Source organism: Micromys minutus (genome assembly GCF_963924665.1).
Source record: "Micromys minutus genome assembly, chromosome: 1".
Lineage (NCBI taxonomy): Eukaryota > Metazoa > Chordata > Mammalia > Rodentia > Muridae > Micromys > Micromys minutus.
The window spans coordinates 84,591,018-84,610,306 of NC_137969.1; the positions used below are offsets into that span (position 1 = coordinate 84,591,018).

Genomic DNA, 19,289 nt, shown 5'->3' on the forward strand with positions numbered 1-19,289 from the left:
CCTGTCACAGCAGAGAGGCACAGGAGTGAGCAGACGAGGGCACTGAACACTAGCTGTTAGAATGATCTCTTTTTTGTTACTTGCTGCACAACCCTGTATCCTAGAACCACAAAATCAAGTCATTAACTGGCCACACATAATTCAGAACAACCAATTTAGTCATTGGTTAGCTTGGACTTACTCAGGCCAAATGGAATTTAAAAACTTTTTGAAGTTAAAAGCCTCTAGTACACATGGAATACCAGTCACTAACGTATTCTGATTGTTTTTGTCTTTTTAGGAGCACAGTTCATGGACGATTTTGAAATGTCTGGAAGTGAGACTAAACCTAAGACCAAACCCAAATAGCCTCCCTAGGGCTCACTGGAGTGCACAGTCCTGGGTGCACAGTGGCTGTGTCCCTGAACATGCGTGAGTGTTGCTGAGCTGGCACACTGGAAACACAGCTCACATGGATGGACTCCCTTAGCAACAGCCGTTAGAAAAGCCACACCATCAAACCACTTCTCTTTAGTCGATGTAGGAGTTTACTTCCAGATTAAAAACAGCCTATGAGGAAGGATGTTGGCCTCTTCAGTTGCTTTCCCAGGCGCTCTATTAAAAGTGTTTATTTCTATGAATAAAATAACTCCACAGGCTCAGCTCAGGAAGGAAGGAAATAAGAGGCTTTAGGTCCTGACTCAGCAGAGAGGATCCTGCTCCTTTTTTTACATTTCAGCCACAGATCTGAGTTTTCTGATTGTAGGCACTTTTAGTATTTCTCTGACCTTCATGATAGTCCTCTAACTAGGTAGGGGAAATACTATTAATCCCATTTCTTAGAGAATGAGACTGGAGCCCAGAGGGGATATCAGTCCTCCTGAGCCCACATTCCTGATGGGTGTCAGAGTCCCCATCTGGCTGAAGTATACTGTGTTCCCAGCCATATCTCTCACAGCTTCCTCAGCACAACAGCATTTCTGGAGACTCACCAGAATCTGTTCCCTTTCTTTGGCAACCTCATTCATCTGCTCTTTTCATGTCCCCACCTCTGTCCAGGTGTGGATAGGGCTCCCCCCTACTCACTGCTTCTGACCTGCTTGGGTTTGTGTATCTTCTGGCCTCAGTGGTCACTGGAAATGTTGCTACATTTGCTTTGGTTCTATATGGCTGGTGTTCCTTTGGCTTTCTCTCCTAGACTTCAGACCTTTGCTTGAGCTTTCAGATTAAAAAAACCACTAACTCCAGAATTCCCAGCTTTATTTACATTGAATCCCTGGGCAGTCTTGAGGGATGGGTTCAACATTGCTTATGAGTTACCTATGCCAACTGGACAGAGTCAATTGCACATTGTGTTTATAGGAAAGAAAACATGAAATTCTTCAGGCAGTTGGGTATACTCATGGCCCAGCTGACAGCCAATGCCACAGTTCTTGCTCATGGTAGGTCACAGCCCTGCTTTCCTGCTTCCAAAAGACATTCCTCAATGACACTGGCAAAGTTAGGGACTTTTAATTTTCATACATTTATGGGATACTTTTTATTGATTTTTCTACTCCATAGGGATGAGTGGACATTCTCATACAAATTAGTATATCCCATCAATGAGCACAAGAGCCTTGTCCCACAGAATGTGTCAAATCATATCAAGTACATCAGATAGAAGGTACTGTCTCTAACTTCCATGTCTACTGCTACCCTGATTATAATGACATGTTTGGTATTCAGTACTTTATTAGTTGGTTGTAAATTGCAGAAACCCACTTTTACAGGATAATTTATTGGAAGAATTTGGGGGAGCTCAGAGAATCAAAATCTTTAAAAGCCAAGCTGGGACTAGACAGCAACCAAGCACCTTTGGAAGATCTCTAGTGTAATGATTGCTTTACTGTGTCACTGCATTTCTTTCATCTTTGTCTTGTCCTGCCAAGGTTCCAGGTTCCCAAGAGACAGAAAGTCTGTCTCATGGTCATAGGTCACACCATGGATATTCTAAGGATCTGTTCTGGTTTCCTTTCTGTTATGGTAAAACACTGACCAAAAGCAAACTGTAAGTTGCGCCCACAGCAGACAAGGTATCAAGTCAACCCCACAGACACACACCCATCAATCTGATCTGGGCAGTCCCTCAGTTCAGACTCCCTTTGCTAACTCTAGGAAGTGCAAAGTTGACAACTAAAGTTAACAAAACATATGTTTTATGGGAGGTTTTACAGTCTTTCAGATTGCTGTACTTTCTTGAGTTCCCTAAGCAATGTTGAAAGGACACTTTGTTTTCCATCTCTGGCATCAGACTATTGAAGCCACTTGTATAAAGGCAGACTATCAGACAGAAAGACACACCCATGTGACCTCATCTCTAGGAGAGAATAAACTGACTAGTTACCTTGTGACTATGACAAATAATTGATAAAAAAACAACTTATCAGGAAGACTTTTTTTCCCTCTTGGTTTCAGTCTGAGGCTGGCTGATCTATCTGGCCTTGAGGTGAGGCAGATTATCATGGTGGTGGGATCATATGCTAGAAACTTTATCTTGTGATGAATAGGGAGCAGAGAATAACTGGAAGGAATCAGAGACAAAATAAGCCCTTCAAAAATATGACCTCATCTACCCACTTCCTCCAGCTAGGCTTAACAGTCCTTAACTCACCACTTCCTGGTAGAAATGGAAGTTGGTTTGTGTTGCCTGTCACAGAAGTCAAATGCAGAAACAAGATGAATCATAAAACTGTACTTTATTCAGTGAGCAAGCAACCCAATATGACAGCAGATTACCATCTCAAACCATCATCATGGTCTCCAGCAGATGATATAGGGAGAGGTAGAGATGGTAGGGAACAAAAGTCAGTCAGTCATCATGCCAGACTCAGTCTTCCCCCTCGGGTCAAGAGGTCAGCCATGGTTTTTTGAGACATATGATGATGTCTGTCTTCTTTTCCTATCATTCCTTGTTTTTCCCTTCTTGGTGTAGATGTTTGGGCCCATATACTCATTAAACTCTAAGGCAAGTTAGTTCCGGTTGATATCAACAGTGTTCTCCTCCAGGAGCACCTAGGCTGTGGAAGGTGTTAACTTAGAACAAACCATTAGTGTGTATATGCTAGGCTATCAACTCTATGCACGTGAAGAGTGTAACAATATTGAGTACATGTGTGTCTTTGTATTAGAGTATGAAAGTGTCCATATCTGTCCTCTCTGTGCCCTGTCATTCCCTACTATCAGTAGTAACTCTTCTATCTACAAGATCTGTATCACATAAAGGATACGATCCTGATACATATCCTTGGCTGATTATCAGCATAACTTAATAGATAGTTGTATACATTGTAGAATATTGTACATGACAGCAAGGAATTAGGACTTGGTATAAAAATTCTGCAAAATTACAGTTATGAAGTAGCAATGAAAATAGCTTTATGGTTGGGGTTACCATAACATGACTGTCCAGGAATTAGGAAGCTTGAGAACCACTAGTCTAAGCTTTAGTTACTTTTTGAAGCACTGACTAAATGACTCAATTTTTGTTATTAGCTTTGAGACAGGGTATTGTTTTGTAGACATGAAGGTTATTTTTGTTTGCCAACTTGATACAGCCTAGAATAACCCCAGAAGAGACTAATGAAGTATTATCTATATTAGTTTGTCCTGTCGGCATGTCTGTAAAGAGACTATTTTTAAGTTAGTCTTTAGATCTAGCCCACAGTGGGTGGCAGCACTCCCTAGGTAGGGGAGCCCTGAACTGGATGAGTGGATAAACTGAGCTGAACTTAAACAACTAAGAATCATGTATTCATTGCTTTCTGCACTCAATTATGACATGAGCAGTTGCTTCAGGTTCTTACTTGCATTTCCACATATGAAGTGACTGAGAGTTGCTTCAAGTTCCTGCCTTAATGTCTCCACAGTGACAGACTGTAATCTGGAATTGTGCTAAAATAAACTCTTCCCTTTAAGTTTCCTGTTGCTGGAATATTTTTAACATAACAACAGAAATGAAAAGTAGAACAGAATTGCTGATGGGGAAGTGGGCTGTCGCTACAACATGCCTGACCATGAGGCTTTTATGCCTTTGGACTACTTTTTGAGAGAGTTTGGAATTTTAGGCTAGAAAAGTTGTTAAAAGCCAGCAGTAGAGCTTAATAGACTTTTTCTGTGGGAGTCTGGAAGAATGTGGAAAGGGGAGAGGCCTGTATCATAAGCCCAGGCTTCCTACTTGGTATGAAAAGCACACTGACAGGCACTCGAAGAAAAGGGTGTAGGGTCCGTGAAGGCCGTGCTTAAGGAGTCAGGAAATGCACTGGAGGGTACTTGAATTAAGTCTTCAGAAATCAAAATTAAGCCACATGTCAATTCAAAATTCTAAATCTCTTTCCTGTAATTAATAATGATATGGCCCACTGTGTGGTTGGATGTCTTCTCTGCCATTGTCATTTCGTTGTGTTCTCATGCATGTGGTCATCTTGTAACATTATACACTCAAAAGCCATTCATTTTATTTGGCAACCAAGTGCAGGGCTGGGGTGGGGAGATATGTGCCAAATGCCTCACTGAGGGAAATGGCTTTATATGGCAGATTTCCGTTACTTTTGCTCATTCACCCCTATAACATAGGAGAGTCCTTCCTTTTGGGATTTAGTGGTTCAACAGGTTTGGGAGAATTTGGGTAGTTGATGCTTCCTTGTGCTCTGTTGCTGGGAGAGGACAGAAGGCTTAGCATGTCAAACGGTAAAGGCAAAACCACAGTGGATGGCTTCTCTGTGGACAATGACTGAAGAGTGTGCAGGTATCGAAGCTGGACAGCAGCTGGGGTGCCTGACAGAATCTCAGCCGCCATCCTCAGGGACTCAGAAGCAGCCCTTTCCCCCTCTGCAGCAATCACCTACAGAACACACACACACACACACACACAAAAAAAAAACCCACAACGTGACCACTCTGTTTTATTTTACGGGCCCACATACCTACTCTGTGCCAGGCATCGTGAGACTTGGGGCAGTGGACTCAGCCTCTTCCTGATGAATTGTGAGGCAGTGGGGAGCAGATGAAACTAGCAGTCAAAATATCAGGTGGGTTTAGTTATGGGTCCTGAAGAGCATAGATAGAGTTTAGGGGAATTTGTGTGCTGGGCTTGATAACTTAGGAGGATCTGATTGCCGAGTGAGGTAAGTGTGTCAGAGTTCCAGGGATAGACATGGAATTACAACTTGGTCAAAAAGAATGGGTAAAGCATTTCAGAGCAGAAGGCTCTCAGCACCCTCTCACAGAGGCCACTCAACATTAGGCAGACAGCTGGTTCAGAGATCGAGATGTAAGTGTGCCTTTTACGGCCACCATTCTCCCTTGTCTTAAAGGTTTTTGTTATTGATTCTCCTATGCAGTTACAGTCTTTTTCTTCACCAACTCATTTATTTGAGAGGAATCTGCCTCTCTTCATCCCTTTATTAGGAATGACAGGGACCTTGGTTATCTAGGAACAATCCTGGGACCAGAGCAGAAGGAGAGAAGGTAAAAGCAGAAGAGGAGAGAACATGTTAGCAGAAAATTTGGGAAGAGATCAAGGAACTGCATGGTCAGTCCTGTGAACACACTATCAACAGTGGTGAGAACATAGCCAGATCCCACTCAGTTCCCGGACCAGTGTGGACCACTGGGTTCTCAGACAACCTCCAAAGGAATAGGCAGGAGGATGGAGTGCTTAGCAATAGCTCACCCGCACTTTGGCCTGTCTTTGTGCCTCAGCTTCCACAGCCAGAGAGTGCTGAAGCCCAACTGGCAGCCTTACATCTTTACTGAAAAAGAATAAATAAGATAATAAAGGTGTGCACCCTGATCTTAGCAGCCAGAGCATTCTAACAGACTTGCCCCTGCTCATGGTTGTTTCAGCAATAGCATTTTTTATTTACTCTTTTTAAAAAAATATTTCATTGGATATTCTCTATATTTCAAATGTTATCCCCTTTAGCCTCCCATTTCCCTCCTCCTCTACTTGCTTTCATGAAGGCACTCCCTCTCCTAATAACCCTCTCCACATCAGTACAAATAGCAACTTTTAATATAAAGATTTATATTTTGTGGGTATGGGTATTTTAACTACATGCATATCTGTGCACCATATACATGGCTATCACCCATGGAGGCCAGAAGAGGGCAACTGAAATTATAGATGGTTGTGAGCTAACCAATGGGTGCTAAGAACCAAACCTAGGTTCCACTGGAAGAGTAGATTGTGGGATGTGGGGCCAGGCTAGGTGCCGGAAGTCCCACACAGAGATCTCTGCTTGGGGACGAGAGTGGCTTCTGCCACCTCTGCTGCTGGGTCCTGCTAGGCACGTGCAGGTTCAGGTGAAGAGGGAAAGCCTCCTGCAGGGAAGGGGAAACCAGTTCCGCCATTTCCATTGCTAGTGTTGCCCTGTTCCACCGCTGCCCTGAGATGCCAGGACAGGCTAAGCTGGTGGGGGATTCTGGTGGCAGGGTGCAGGAGAAGCTTGGGAGAGGAAATCTCTTCCCAAATGACAGTGTTAGCAGCTCTTATGACAGAGCTCTCAGACGATGGACTGGTTCTTGCACACCTTTACTTTTGGACAGTCGCCCTATTTAGTTTTGGGGATGGTTCAGAGTCTGACAACAGTTGCTTCCTATTAGCTTGGTCTGAGGACTTGGGAATACCTTGTCTACATATTTGGGGGTGTGGTCCTGCTTCTGTCTTGAGTGTGGTCATGTCCTCACCTGTGGAGAAGGGTCTTGCTGCATGAAGGAGTCTGGTTTCCTGGGAAACTAGGAAACGCCTGCCATCCCTTGGGGTCTTCCAGGGTTTCATTTATCTCGACTGAGAACCGGGGTACTCTTCACCACCCACCAACTGCCCCACAGAAAACAGTTTTCCTAAATCATCAATCCATCTCTCCAGCTTTAAATAGCAAGTTCTGAATGAACAGATAAAGCTGTTCCTACAGTTCTGACATGGGAGTTAGTCAGGGAAGAACACATCTGGGGTCAGTGCCCCAAGTGTAGGTGTGGCCACTATGAAGGCTGCATGGGGCTATGACATTCTAAATAGACAGCCCATATTTTATGTTCAAAATTTGTGATCATCTTTTTCACTTAAGATCTCACATAAATCCAATCTATTAAATTTGGATAATGAAAAACAACTTTGAAGAGCCATACAATTAAAAACAAAGGTCAGAAGAATTCATTTAGGTTTATAAAAAATATTGATTTTGAGAGAAGGATTGAATGAATGAGAACATTTTAATATTCTGCATAAAAAACACATGAGTAAAATTTCATTACAGTGCTTTCCATAACAAACCTAAAGTTGTTTTTACACTGAGGAATGTAAAAACAAAATTTTGTATGGTCATACAGCAAAATAATATTTGGCTATAAAATAGAATAAAATACTGTGCATGCCACGCCACAGGCGGAACTTGAAAATTTATGCTAAGTGAAAAGAAGCCAGATAAAGTTCTTTATGCTATGCCTCCATTTCTGTGAAATGTCCAGAATAACAGGCACATCCACTGAAGGGAAATGCAGGGCTGAGGTGAGGGGGGCTGGAGAGTTCTCGCTCACAGGTTTTGGGGCGGTGATGTAAATGTGGAGTTACATAAAAAACTCAGGATAAAAAACACTAAGCTAATACAAAAACATGGTTAAAATGCTAAGTTTCACAGTAGAAAGACCCCTTCCTGCATAATTGGAAACCACGAGGATAGTCTGCCTAGATGTCGAGAGGTTGCATCTTGGCTATGAGATGACAGGTTATTTTTCTCTAATATCGATGTGGCCACAGTATTAGAAATGCTTTTCAAAATATCATTCTTGTTGGTTATTTTCCTACCTACATTTCAGTTCTGTCCACTTTGATGCCCCAGATACAGGTCACTGAGTCCAAGGCAGCCTGTGGGGGAAAGAGCCGAGATGCCAGTGAGACCTGCCTACCCCGGGGATGTCCTTCCATAGGACACTGCTTTTCAATGCCACAGTGCCTGGTACAGAAACATTTAACTTGCACAGTGCTGTTAACTAACCACCGTGGAGCTAAAGATGATGTAGGAGCCTGAATAACAGCTCCCAAAGATGCTTATGTCCCTAGGACCTGTGATTGCTGTGAGAACTTTAGGATGCGATTTAGGATGTGATTAAATCAAAAGTTCATGAAGGACATAACCACAAGGGTGTTCATTTGAGAGAGGACTTGACTTTGGAAGACAAGGTGATGGGGGGAGCACAGGGCTGGTGCTCTATGAAGGCAGAGGAAGAATGCAGGCAATCCACAGTCTCAGAAGGCTGTGGATTCTATATCAGCCTTCATGAGTATCTGCCAAGCTCATGCCTTGACTTGAGCCCAGCAAACATGATTCTGCACTCTGATCTTCAGGACTACAAAAGAGTACGGTAAGCTCGTGTTGTTTTGAGCCACCAGGCTTGGGGGAATTTGTTAGTGAGTGATAGGGAACTAGTACAGATGGTATTGTAGTTTTCTGTTTGTTCTAAAATGAACCCCTTAAATAATCCACACCCCTAGGCTCAGACCCTACCACATGGCTGTCACTTTTAGGGTACTTTTACTTCCTTAATGCTGATAGTATCCTGTGCTTCCTAGTGTTCTATGCCCTACATGATTAAAGATGGAAGCAGAACTAGAGAAAAAAAACTACCTGAGTTCTGGAAATGGGTGAAGGACAGGGCAGGGCTTAGAGCCCTCCATGTTGGCCTAGACTCCTTTCAAACTAAGCTTCCAATAGTTTCTTACTGGCCAAATACTAATCTCAGTTCATTACAAATCTTAAGAGGGACCAACCAGTTTGAGGGAGCAATACTGAGAAACACACCATAGATGAGGTGGCATCGTAATGAACAACTAAGATTTGTCCTATAGACAGAAGGAAAGAGCTCCAGGCTGAGGGAACAGCTCAAGAGGAAATTGGAGCCCTGTTGCATGCTGGGTAGATGCCGAGAAGGTGGGAGTTTGAGAATCAATAAAGAAAGGGTGGTTGGGTTCGAGGCTACAACAGTGCTCTTGCTCAGCTCATCAAATATTCTGCACTATGCCAAGTCCATGAAATACACAGTCTGGGGGAGACGGATGCATAAGTGCTTAAATCATAATTCATAGAAAGAAAACTGAGCTTGGACACCTGTGGCCTGGCCTTTATCCCTCAGAGGCCAGGGATGAGCAAGGAAGGAGACAGTGGGGAGCATGTTCAGTGGCTCAATGTCAGTATGGGACAGCATCTGGGAACCATTCTAGCACATTGCCTTTAACCATCCTGCTCACCCCTTCCCACCATGACTGCTTCCAACACTCGCTACTAAGCTGGTATTTCAGTGTGCTGAAGGTCACTAAAATGACCTTGGGGAAGGGATGGAAGCAAAGTCTGTACCCCAGGCTAATGATGTCATTGACTGTCTGGTCCCCAAGGAACAGCATCTCAAATAACTGAATGCACATGGTAAATTTAACAAATGACCATTCATCACTAAACACATCTTGGTACCTTTACATCTTGGGCAATGCTCTTCCTTTCCAGGAGAATTTCAGTGAGGGATCGATGTGCCAAGAGGCGCTTCATGGTGGTCTGCACCAGGAGCTGGACAGCTTTGGACACGTGAGCTAGATTGTTTAGCAGGAGAGAGGCGTTTTCCATGCGGTAGTAGCAAACAGCGTCGATCTCCATTACAAACATATCTTTGGTTACCACCTACGTGGAGAAAAAAGCTTGAATGCAGGCTGGATTCCTGTGTGGGAGAGGGGAACTAAATATATTTTATACTAAGTATATTTTCTAGGAGTAATATTATAGTATAAAAAAGAAGTGGAAGATTGATTCTTTATCCTAAATATTTTTTTTAGTGCATGGGGATTTTATCAAGCATGGTAAAGAGTCTGGCATGGTGGTGCTTGCCTCTGGGAAGAGAAAGAGGGACAAAAAGTGAGTATCCTTTAAGAGGGCCATTTATATTTACCAAAAGAAAGACTAGGAAAGAACTTTAAACATGGTGAGAGACAATTTGGGAAAGGCTTATGAATCATCATTGCTCATAAAGAAATATGGATGTTGCTCAACATCACTAATCATTGGGATTTGCCAATCACTTTATACTTGTTAGGGAGGCTGCCGTTAATAAAATGTAACAGGGGCTGGAGAGATGGCCCAGCCTTGAAAGCTTAGGCTCACAACCAAAATGCAGGGAAATATAACAGAGGTGGAGAATCCAGTGGCAAACTCTGAAGAGAATGTGGGGAAGCTGGACTCTATCACTGCTGGCTGCAGTGTGGGACGGTGACTCCATCACTGTAGGCAGCTTCACAAGTTTGTTGGCCACATGCATACCTGCAAGTTCTTCATGTACATTCTTTAGAAAGATGTCTAATCTAGCCTGTGGTAGCCTGTGTTCTCCAGAACAACAGAACCAGTAGTGTGTGTGTGTGTGTGTGTGTGTGTGTGTGTGTGTGTGTGTGTGTGTGTGTAGAGCTAAAGCTAGATTATTTTTTAAAGGATTAGCTTGTGTGATTACGGAAGCTGGGACGGACAAAATTTTGAGTCTGGAGACCCAGGAAAGTATTCATATTGCCTCCTAGAGGAAAACTTCCTTCTCTTCAAGCCAAAGCCAGTTCTTTAAAACCTTCAACTGACTGAATGAAGTACATCCACCTTATCCAGGCTGATCTATTAAGGTTCTGCTGATTTAAATATTAACCTAATCCCCCCAAATACCTGCACAACAACATCCAGCTTTGTTTAACTAAGTATAGGACAAATAATCGAGGCCAGCTTAGCCCAGTTGCTACATAAGATTAACTACTATTAATTCCTTTGTTATTTTTTTTAAAGATTTGTTTATTTATTTCATACATATGAGTACACTGTTGCTGTCTTCAGACACACCAGAAGAGGGCATCAGATCTCATTACAGATGGTTGTGAGCCACCATGTGGTTGCTGGGAATTGAACTCAGGACCTGAGTAGTCAGTGCTCTTAGCCACTGAGCCATCTCTCCCACTCTCCTTTGTTCATTTTTTTTAAAGTTAAATTGTGGCCTCTGCTGTTTGTGTTGCCTTGAATAAACTCCCTCTATATCCTATATATTAGACTCATAAATTATTTGAAAATGTTTTCCTATCACATAGGCTACCTTTCACTCCATCTACTTTAATAACTATGCTTTTAATTCTGATACAGTCCACATCTCTCCTTTCCTTTCCTACTTTTGAGCATAGTCACTTTGCCTGGGGATTGACTTGGACAGACCATGGAAATGCTAAGAGAAAGGAAATGCGCTGTGATAGCTTACCTCATGGAAAGGTATTTCCAAGGTCTGGAGACGGAGGTCAACCTTGTGATAGGTGTCCAGGCAGGGTAAAAAAAAGAACAGGCCTACAAAAAGGAGTGAGGGAAGGAGCAAGTTAACAGAAAGTGTGAAGACGGCTGGAGAGGACCTGTTCAGAGCCAGGCTGCATCGCTGGCTTAGCCTATGGTAGCTTTGTTGTTACTAACTCTTCATTGTAACTGATTCCTGTAATTCATTTTCAACAGGGGATGGTTCTGGAGATAAAGAGGGAGGATATATTTTAAGACTAAGTACAGCACATCAGGTATAAATAAAAATTATTCCAGAAAATTAGATCACTTGGTGACTTTAAGATCATATCGACCCTTCCAGATCTCTTACATATCTGTCTGTCCACTAGATCCAATCTCTGTAAGTTTATATGCATGAATGTCAATCTTAATGTGTCTTTGAGCTTTTTAGGTACTGTATTTTTAAATTGTTTTATTCAGAATGTACTGGTCATCAGTTTAGAGCTGACAACCTCTTTTACTTCTGAGGATGTCTCAGGATCACCAGAATAGCAACATCAAGGTAGCACCTTTTGTTGGTCAGTTAGTCCTCACTTATCCAGATGGTATACAAACGCCATCTGCAGATTGGTTTATTGAGTTTCCTAAAGCCCACTGGGTGATTATAGGACTGTGATAAGTTTGTATAAGAATGCCCCCATAGGCTCATATGTATAAATGCCTAGTCACTAGGGAGTGTCACTATTTGAGAGTATTAGAAGAATTAAGAGGTGTGGCCTTTTTGGAGGACATTGGGGTTAGGATGTAGCTCTAACCTACTGCCCCATTGTCTGCCTGAATACCATGCTCCCTACCATAATGATAATGGACTAAGTCTCAGAACTATAAGCAAGCCCCAACTAAGTGTTTTCCTTTATGAGAGTTGGCTTGGTCGTGGTGTCTCTTCACAGCAACAGAACGGTGACTAAGATAGAGGCCCTTCAAGAGACACAGCTTTGTAGAAACTAGTGCCAGCTCACAGTACCAAGGATGTATGGGAGCAACCAGCCAGAACCTTTTCTAAGCCCCAAAAGAGAAGGTTCCTGAAAACCAGGGCTATAGCAAGATATAATGCATTCTGGAACTCTAGAGTCTGGTTTGATTTTGTGTGGACTTGTATATTGGATTCTGAATCTTGAAACTCTAATACATGTGTTTCCTAGACTGGTCTTTATTTTTAACTTGTTCTTGCAGGCATGGCTGAGAACTAAGACCCCCTCAGTATGTGTACAGTGGGATTTCACTCTTTCTTATGGCTTCTTGGCTGTCTTGTATCTCCAAGTGCAAACTACTAGACTTAGGCTAACCATAATTCTATCTATATGTCCTGTAGTCTGGCTGGACCTGCTGTGGGTTTTCAGATCCTAGAGATCAGGAATGCCTTATTCCTCTAGTCTTTGGTAGTTAGTGCCCTGTTGGAGACACTAGGATTCAGTCTTTGCCCCTTCTCCTAACTAAATACATTTTTGTTACTAGATGCTGAAATTTGCTTTGAGTTCCGTGACTTAATCTGAACAACTAGCTCGGATCTTCTCTGAGAAGTCACAGGATTCTGACTATCCACACACTGTACTCAGACCAATCCTTAGCTATGGGTCTGAAGATGACTTGCTGTGCCAGCTAGACTAACCCTGGTATAGGGCTCTCTCCATACGTCATCTCTCTTGGCCACCTGTGACCTATAAATAATGCTTTCTGATAATTTCACAACCTGACCTATAATTAACAGATTAAAATACAAATATATTGATTCAAATAACAATATATTCTGATATATATGTATATGTATATACATATATATTATAGCTATGCATGGACTAAATAAATCATCAGCTCATGGGATGGGATAGGATTTTAAAGAGCATAGAGGATAATTCTTACCGGGTCCTTTGGCTCTTCCAGGAAGCAGATGTCCCAGTCGGAATATAATTACTCTTTCATACTCCTGCACAACCTAAAGGAAAATGCAATGCTTTTTAAATGATTTCAAAGGAGAAAATGGGTTTCAAAAGATCTTTGCATGAGAGTGATTCTAAGTTACAGAAATCTTTTGTTAGCCAGGCATGGTGGTGCACACCTTTCGTACCAGCACTTGGGAGACAGAGGCAGAGACAGAGGCAGAGACAGAGGCAGGCAGGTCATTGTGAGTTCAATGCCATCCTGGGCTCCATAGTGAATTCCAGGATAGCCAGGGCTGTAGAGAGTCCCTGTTTCAAAACAAAACATCTTTTGAGAACCAAGAACAAGGCCAGGCATGGTGTTTCATACCAAATATCTCAGGGGAGACAGAGGCAGAGGCAGGAGGAACACCTGTGTGGTGTGGTCTACATCACAGGTTCCAGAACAGCCAGTGTTACACAGACTTTGTTTCAAAAAGGGGGTAGGAACTGGAGAGACTGCCCAATGTACAGTGTAGTAAGAACCCAAATTTGAACATGTAGGACCCGTGTCAAGCTGAACATGGTAGTGCATGTATGTCTATAACCCAAGTGCTCCTACAGTGAACTGGGGGCATAGACTGATGAAGCCCAAGAAGTCTGTGGGCCGGTTAGCCTGATATACAAGAGACCCATCTCAAACAGAGGAAAATAAGGACACCCAAGGTTCTCCTCTGACTTTTACCTGTTCACTGAGGCAAGTGGTTCCCCATCACACACACACACACACACACACACACGCACACACACACGCACACACACACACACACACACACGCGCACACACACACACACACACACACACACACACACACACACACCACGGCAGATTTCTAACATTTAACAGTCTAAAATCTATACACAGTAAATGTAGATACCAGTGAGACAGGACATTGGCTGTATTGATGAAACTGTGATATGAAGCAATTGTATGCCAACAAACTAGCTGAGAGAGACACAAACTACCCAACCTGACTGAGAAAGATAGAAAACTGAAGGCATACAGATCCTACATTAATTTAAACTTCCTGCTGCCAGGGACATAAACTGGTCCCCGTTTACGGAAAACAGTATGAATATTTTCAAAAAGTAAAGTAAAATAAAATAAAAACCTATCACTAGTAATCCATAAGAAAATATATATAAAGAAAATGAAGTCAGTATATATATATATTTTGAGACAGGGTCTCACTGTGTAGTCCTGGCTAGTCTAGAACTTGCTAAATAGACCAGAGTGGCCTTGAACTCACAGAGATCCTCCCACTCCTGCCAACAAGAGCTGGGACAATTATCAGTGTCTTGAAGAGGTACACAGTAGCATGTTCATTTCAGCATTATAACAATAGCCAAGATAAGCCAAGTGAAGACACAGGTACCATAAGAAAACTATACAACCATCTCTCTTATGAGTATACAGGCAAAAAATATTCTAAACAAAACCAGTAGCCTACAACTAGAAACATATAAAAGGATTTCACATTACAACCAAGTGGTGTGTGTGGGGGGGTGTTTGTGTGTGGGGTATGTGTGTATGTGGTATGTGTGGTGTGTGTGTGTGTGTGTGTGTGTGTGTGTGTGTGTGTAGGAAAAAATGTGGATGTGGAGACCATTGGATAAAGGACAACCTTGGCTGTTGTTATTTAGTCACCATCCATTTTGTTTTTAATCGTTTCTCATTGGTCTGGAGCTCACCAGGCTAGGCTAGATGACGAAGTCACTTGTCTTCATCTCCATGATGGCTAGTTTTAGATCTACTCAATATAAGCCAGGGTCATATGGGAAAAGGAAACTTCAACTTAGAAAATGCCCTTAGTGTATTGGCCTGAACACAAGCCTGTGGTCCATGTTCTTAATGAAGATGTGGGAGGGTCCAGTACTGTGAGCAGTGCTACCCCTGGACTGGTGATCTTGGGAGCTATAAGAAAGCAAACTAGGTAAGCTACAGGAACAATACAGTAAGCAGCACCTCTTCAGCTCCTGCCTCCAGGTTCCTGCTCTGTTCAAGTTACTGTCCTGACTGCCTTCAAAGACGCACTGTCATATGGAAGCCTAAGTGAGATTTTCTCTCCTCCCAGCTGCTTTTGGACACGATGCCTTAGCCATAGAAAACCCAACTAAGACCCCTTCCTAGTGCTAGAGAAGCACAAGTGTGCACTATAGTGCCTGTGTTTGTTTGTCTTTTAGCATGGGTTCTGTGGATCAATCTCAGGTCTGCAAACTCGGGCAGTAAGCACGTCAGCAACTGAACTCTCACCAAAGCTCCCCAAGTTGGATTTTTAACAACCTAAAATGAACAAACATAGTACATCCTAACAGTATAGAATAAAGACCAAACACCACGCAAAAAATTTAATCAATGAAAAAAGAGGTCACGCAATCCAAGCCAGTACACTCTAGTGTGAAAAGTAGGGGAAGGGTTTGTCAACGCCACTGATCCTGTGAGGAATGTGAGCAACATCAGCCTTAATTGCATCTGTGTGTGCAGCCATAACCTCACTTTTCCCTGACAGCTTTAGCCGATGTAGAAAGGTGGAGGGCAGGCGTACTGGGGCCTGACCATCTCTGCCCACTATGGCACTCCTATGAAGCAAACTTCTAATTTCATCTTAGATGTGCTTCCTGAGCAGACCCAGTTCTTCATTCACTACTGGGGTTACACTGATTATTAAAACACTTGTGGACCAAAGTTATTTTTCTCTCCTGGTCTACAGAAGCCAGCTGAGATAGTTCCCTGTAGTGTTTAAATAGATGACCTGATCCAAGATGTGTGTGTGTGTGTGTGTGTGTGTCCTTACACACAGAGACAGACAGACAAAGACACACACACACACAATTTGCTAACATGTTGTCCTAGTCATGACAGAAGACCTATACCAACATTATACACATGGGACCCTAGCAGCACAGGGCAGGAAATGGCAGGTTGGGAGAATGAAAAAGCTTCAGGGTTACACTGAGCCAGGTCTTGAAGGAAGAAGAGTTCTCTTGGAAGGTAGGTAAGTATCAAGCACAGACTGAGAATAGCCTGCTTTGTCTATGAGAGACAACAGAAAACCATCTCGTGGTTTGTGTAGAAACTCACCTTTATGCAGAACCAGATGGACAGGGGGAATGTGATGATGATGAAGATCAGGGAGGCAAGGACAAGAAGCCATTCGCAGGCCCCTAATCCAGAAGGTTTGATCCCTAGGGAAGCAATGATGTTAAGCATCACGTATGCACTGAGCAGCATTTGTCAGTCTAGAGCTTAGCATAAGAGTCAGAGCTGTTTGGAGACATGTCTGAGAAAGCTGTAATGAGTCAGGCATCCAAATGATCAGAGTTCCAAGGTCTGGGGTATTTTCTGTGTAAGGAATTGTGTGAGCCAATGGGAGGTGGAGTAAGCTGGACAGGCTAGGAGAACTGGGGGACCGGAAGGCCAGGGGGACTGGTTGGTTCCGGTTCCACTCATTTCAGATGTCCATGGATGACTTTTAAGCAGGGCTCAGGACCTTTTGAAAACCCAATTTCCCCACCTATATATATATGATGGATGTTGGTTGGTTACAATCTCACAGTAGCTAACTCATGAGCTGTGTCTGATATGTCAGTTCAAGGGTGAAACAGCATATACATATAAAGATGCCGGCTAGGCTTGACATGTCTGAGGTTTTACTGAGTGAAGTGTCTACAAGTTCCTGGTACTGCCCACCATGTCTGACTTTCTTCCTTTAGAGTCCCTTTCATGGATTAAAGCGGTATGCAGTCTTTGGAGTAACCTATTCAGCATAGCATTAGGCTGTATCTGTTAACAGGTGATATGGGACTGGGGTGCTTCACATCCATGATACTCACTATCAGACTCCTCAGAGAACATCTAGGCGTTCAGAGCTTGGTTGGGACAGTTAAGATCACCCACTGTTTGGACTGAGAACCTGCTTTTCTATCTTTCTAGCATCAACCAGACCACCCCCCATCCCATTAATCCTGTTCCTCTAGTAAGTTCTGCCTTTTCTCTCATCTGTGATATGTAACTAAACAACTCAAAACCAAAGCACCCAGTGTGTGCCTGCCACACAGAAAGGGCGCCACAGACAGGGCTCCCTCCCTTGCCTACTTCCCTGCTGTGATCTGGCACATACTAACTTGCATTTCTATAGCACTGAACCCAATGACCTCTCCTAAGGACCAGAGGGGTGTCAGGCAAAAAGCCTGCATCAGGGCACATCTACACAATAACCCAACTGCCGATGTCCACAAACAGCAGCTTTCTATGATCCAGCATAAACTGCATGGCTGGTAACTAGGAAATGCTGACTCTCCACGTAGCCAGCAGACAGCAGCATGATATGCTGTTCCTTACTTTCCTCAGACATATGCTAGCAATGTCTTCAATTTGGGCATAATGACTTTCTTTCTTACACTTGTTATAAAAAAGGCTGGAGGTGGGTACCTTTCCCCCTGAGCATGTGGCAGCCATGGAGGTAAAAGGGACGCCTTTCTTCCCATCCTCTGCTGTGATGCAAGAGTGTTCTTTTTTAGCTTGCAAGGATGTAGCTGAGATTGTGCAAAGGGCACTGGAAGGCTTATTTTAGTCTCACATCTACCCCATGAAACATATATTGTAGTCCATATGACGGCTCTTTCTGTGGTCATATTTCAGGCAAGTGGCTAGGCTGAGCTCTAAACATAGATCTGGCTCTTTGACTAGGCTCTGCTGCCTTTGAGGTTTGGGGGGTTGGTGGGGGAAGTCAGTCCAAAGAAAGGTTAAAATGCTCTTAGAGTTAGGATTGATGGGCGAGACCGGGAAGAAGAGACACATGGTTGTTGCTCAGAGCCGTCATAAAGTACTGCGTCCACAGGTCCATGAGCCACAGTTGCAGTTGTTGGATCCCGTATAGGAACAAAGTATTAGCTGATGTTTCTATTTGTATTTCATCTGATGCACTTTGGTCTTCATCACTAGGTAACTGCCTAACTCATACCTTCCCCACGCCCCCTCCCCCACCCCCACCCCCCAGCATGCATCTGTCTGGCTTTGTCACAGTGGGGCAACTCATTGCACTAGTCTGACATCTCTAGCCATACCTTCCTCTTATCGGATCCGGATCTACCTTTCATACCTTCCTCTGGTCGCTCGCTCTCCAGCAGCGCCACCACTTCTGTGCCCTCCTCACCAGGGCCCCGAACCTCGTCCACATCCACTACTGTGGCAGCGGGAGCTCGGGGCTCTTCCCGGGTCCCGGTCCGCCCAGTGCTCTGCCGCTCTGCTCCAACATCCGGGCGTGCGCGGCCTCTGCTGCCCCTCCTGGCCTTTGCCTTCTTGTCATCCCTAGAGGAGGACCTGCCACCTCTCCCATGGGCCTCTCTGGAAGAGCTCCGCGCCCTGCTGTCCATTCTCAAAGCTGCGAGCACGCCCCCCAGAGCTGCTGGCAGAGTCGCAGCTCCAGTTTTCTGAAGGGCTGACCCAGGACCCTAAGGACCTTGCTGCCAGAGGGAGGTGCGGAGGGCGGGGCCTGAGGTGTCCATACCCACACCTGCTACTGTTCCTTAGAGGGTCTGGATGAAGACAGCGGACAGGGTGTGATGCTCTCGGAGGACCTGGGTGGGACCCAGGTCCCAGTGCACTCAGATTGCTTTGTGGAAGACCACAGCAGACTCTGCTTAGGTGGCTAACGGTGGTGTGAACTAAGTCACGGGGTACTAGGGGATCTGCTTTAATTTCTGTGTTTAGAAAGGTCCGCTTTTCTCTCCCAGACCCTGTTGCCATACTTTCTGGAGTTCAGGGTTTTCACAGTTCACCGGTCAAACTGCCTTCAATGGCAAACCCAGGGCTGCCTCACCCTTTGCTGGAGGAACTTGACTTGTCCATGGATTTCTCTTGTATCCCATTGTTTGTCTGAAACAGAAGTGTGTCTAGATAACTTTTAAGGCAAACTTTACAATTTTACTCCCACCTTTCTTCTTGAAAACTGTGTTTAGAAAAAAACTGTGTTTAGTGATGAGACCCTGAAATAAATTGATCTTGAAAACAGTTTTCTCTC

At 43.8% G+C, this 19,289-nt stretch overlaps 2 protein-coding genes across 3 annotated transcripts in view; one reads left to right on the forward strand and one right to left on the reverse strand.

Moving 5' to 3' along the window:
* AXDND1 (axonemal dynein light chain domain containing 1) overlaps nt 1-348 on the forward strand; it is a gene marked incomplete at both ends in the record, with an annotated part of 86,433 nt that extends 86,085 nt beyond the window's left edge. The window contains one exon of the mRNA XM_080932571.1: nt 281-348. Within this exon, the coding sequence (XP_080788697.1) occupies nt 281-348 (68 nt within the window). The remainder of the gene's footprint in view (nt 1-280) is intronic.
* A 4,234-nt stretch (nt 349-4,582) lies between these two features.
* Nucleotides 4,583-18,642, reverse strand: NPHS2 (NPHS2 stomatin family member, podocin; the record flags this gene model as incomplete). Of its 2 annotated transcripts, XM_080921075.1 has the most annotated exons (8): nt 4,583-4,861; nt 5,693-5,771; nt 7,830-7,885; nt 9,486-9,689; nt 11,284-11,366; nt 13,212-13,284; nt 16,349-16,452; nt 18,369-18,642. In XM_080921075.1, 8 exons carry the CDS (start codon nt 18,640-18,642, stop codon nt 4,583-4,585), a joined length of 1,152 nt encoding a protein of 383 aa, XP_080777201.1. The 2 variants fall into 2 exon arrangements, with proteins under 2 accessions (XP_080777201.1, XP_080777202.1); XM_080921076.1 differs by lacking the exon at nt 9,486-9,689.
* Nucleotides 18,643-19,289: the final 647 nt, after the last annotated feature.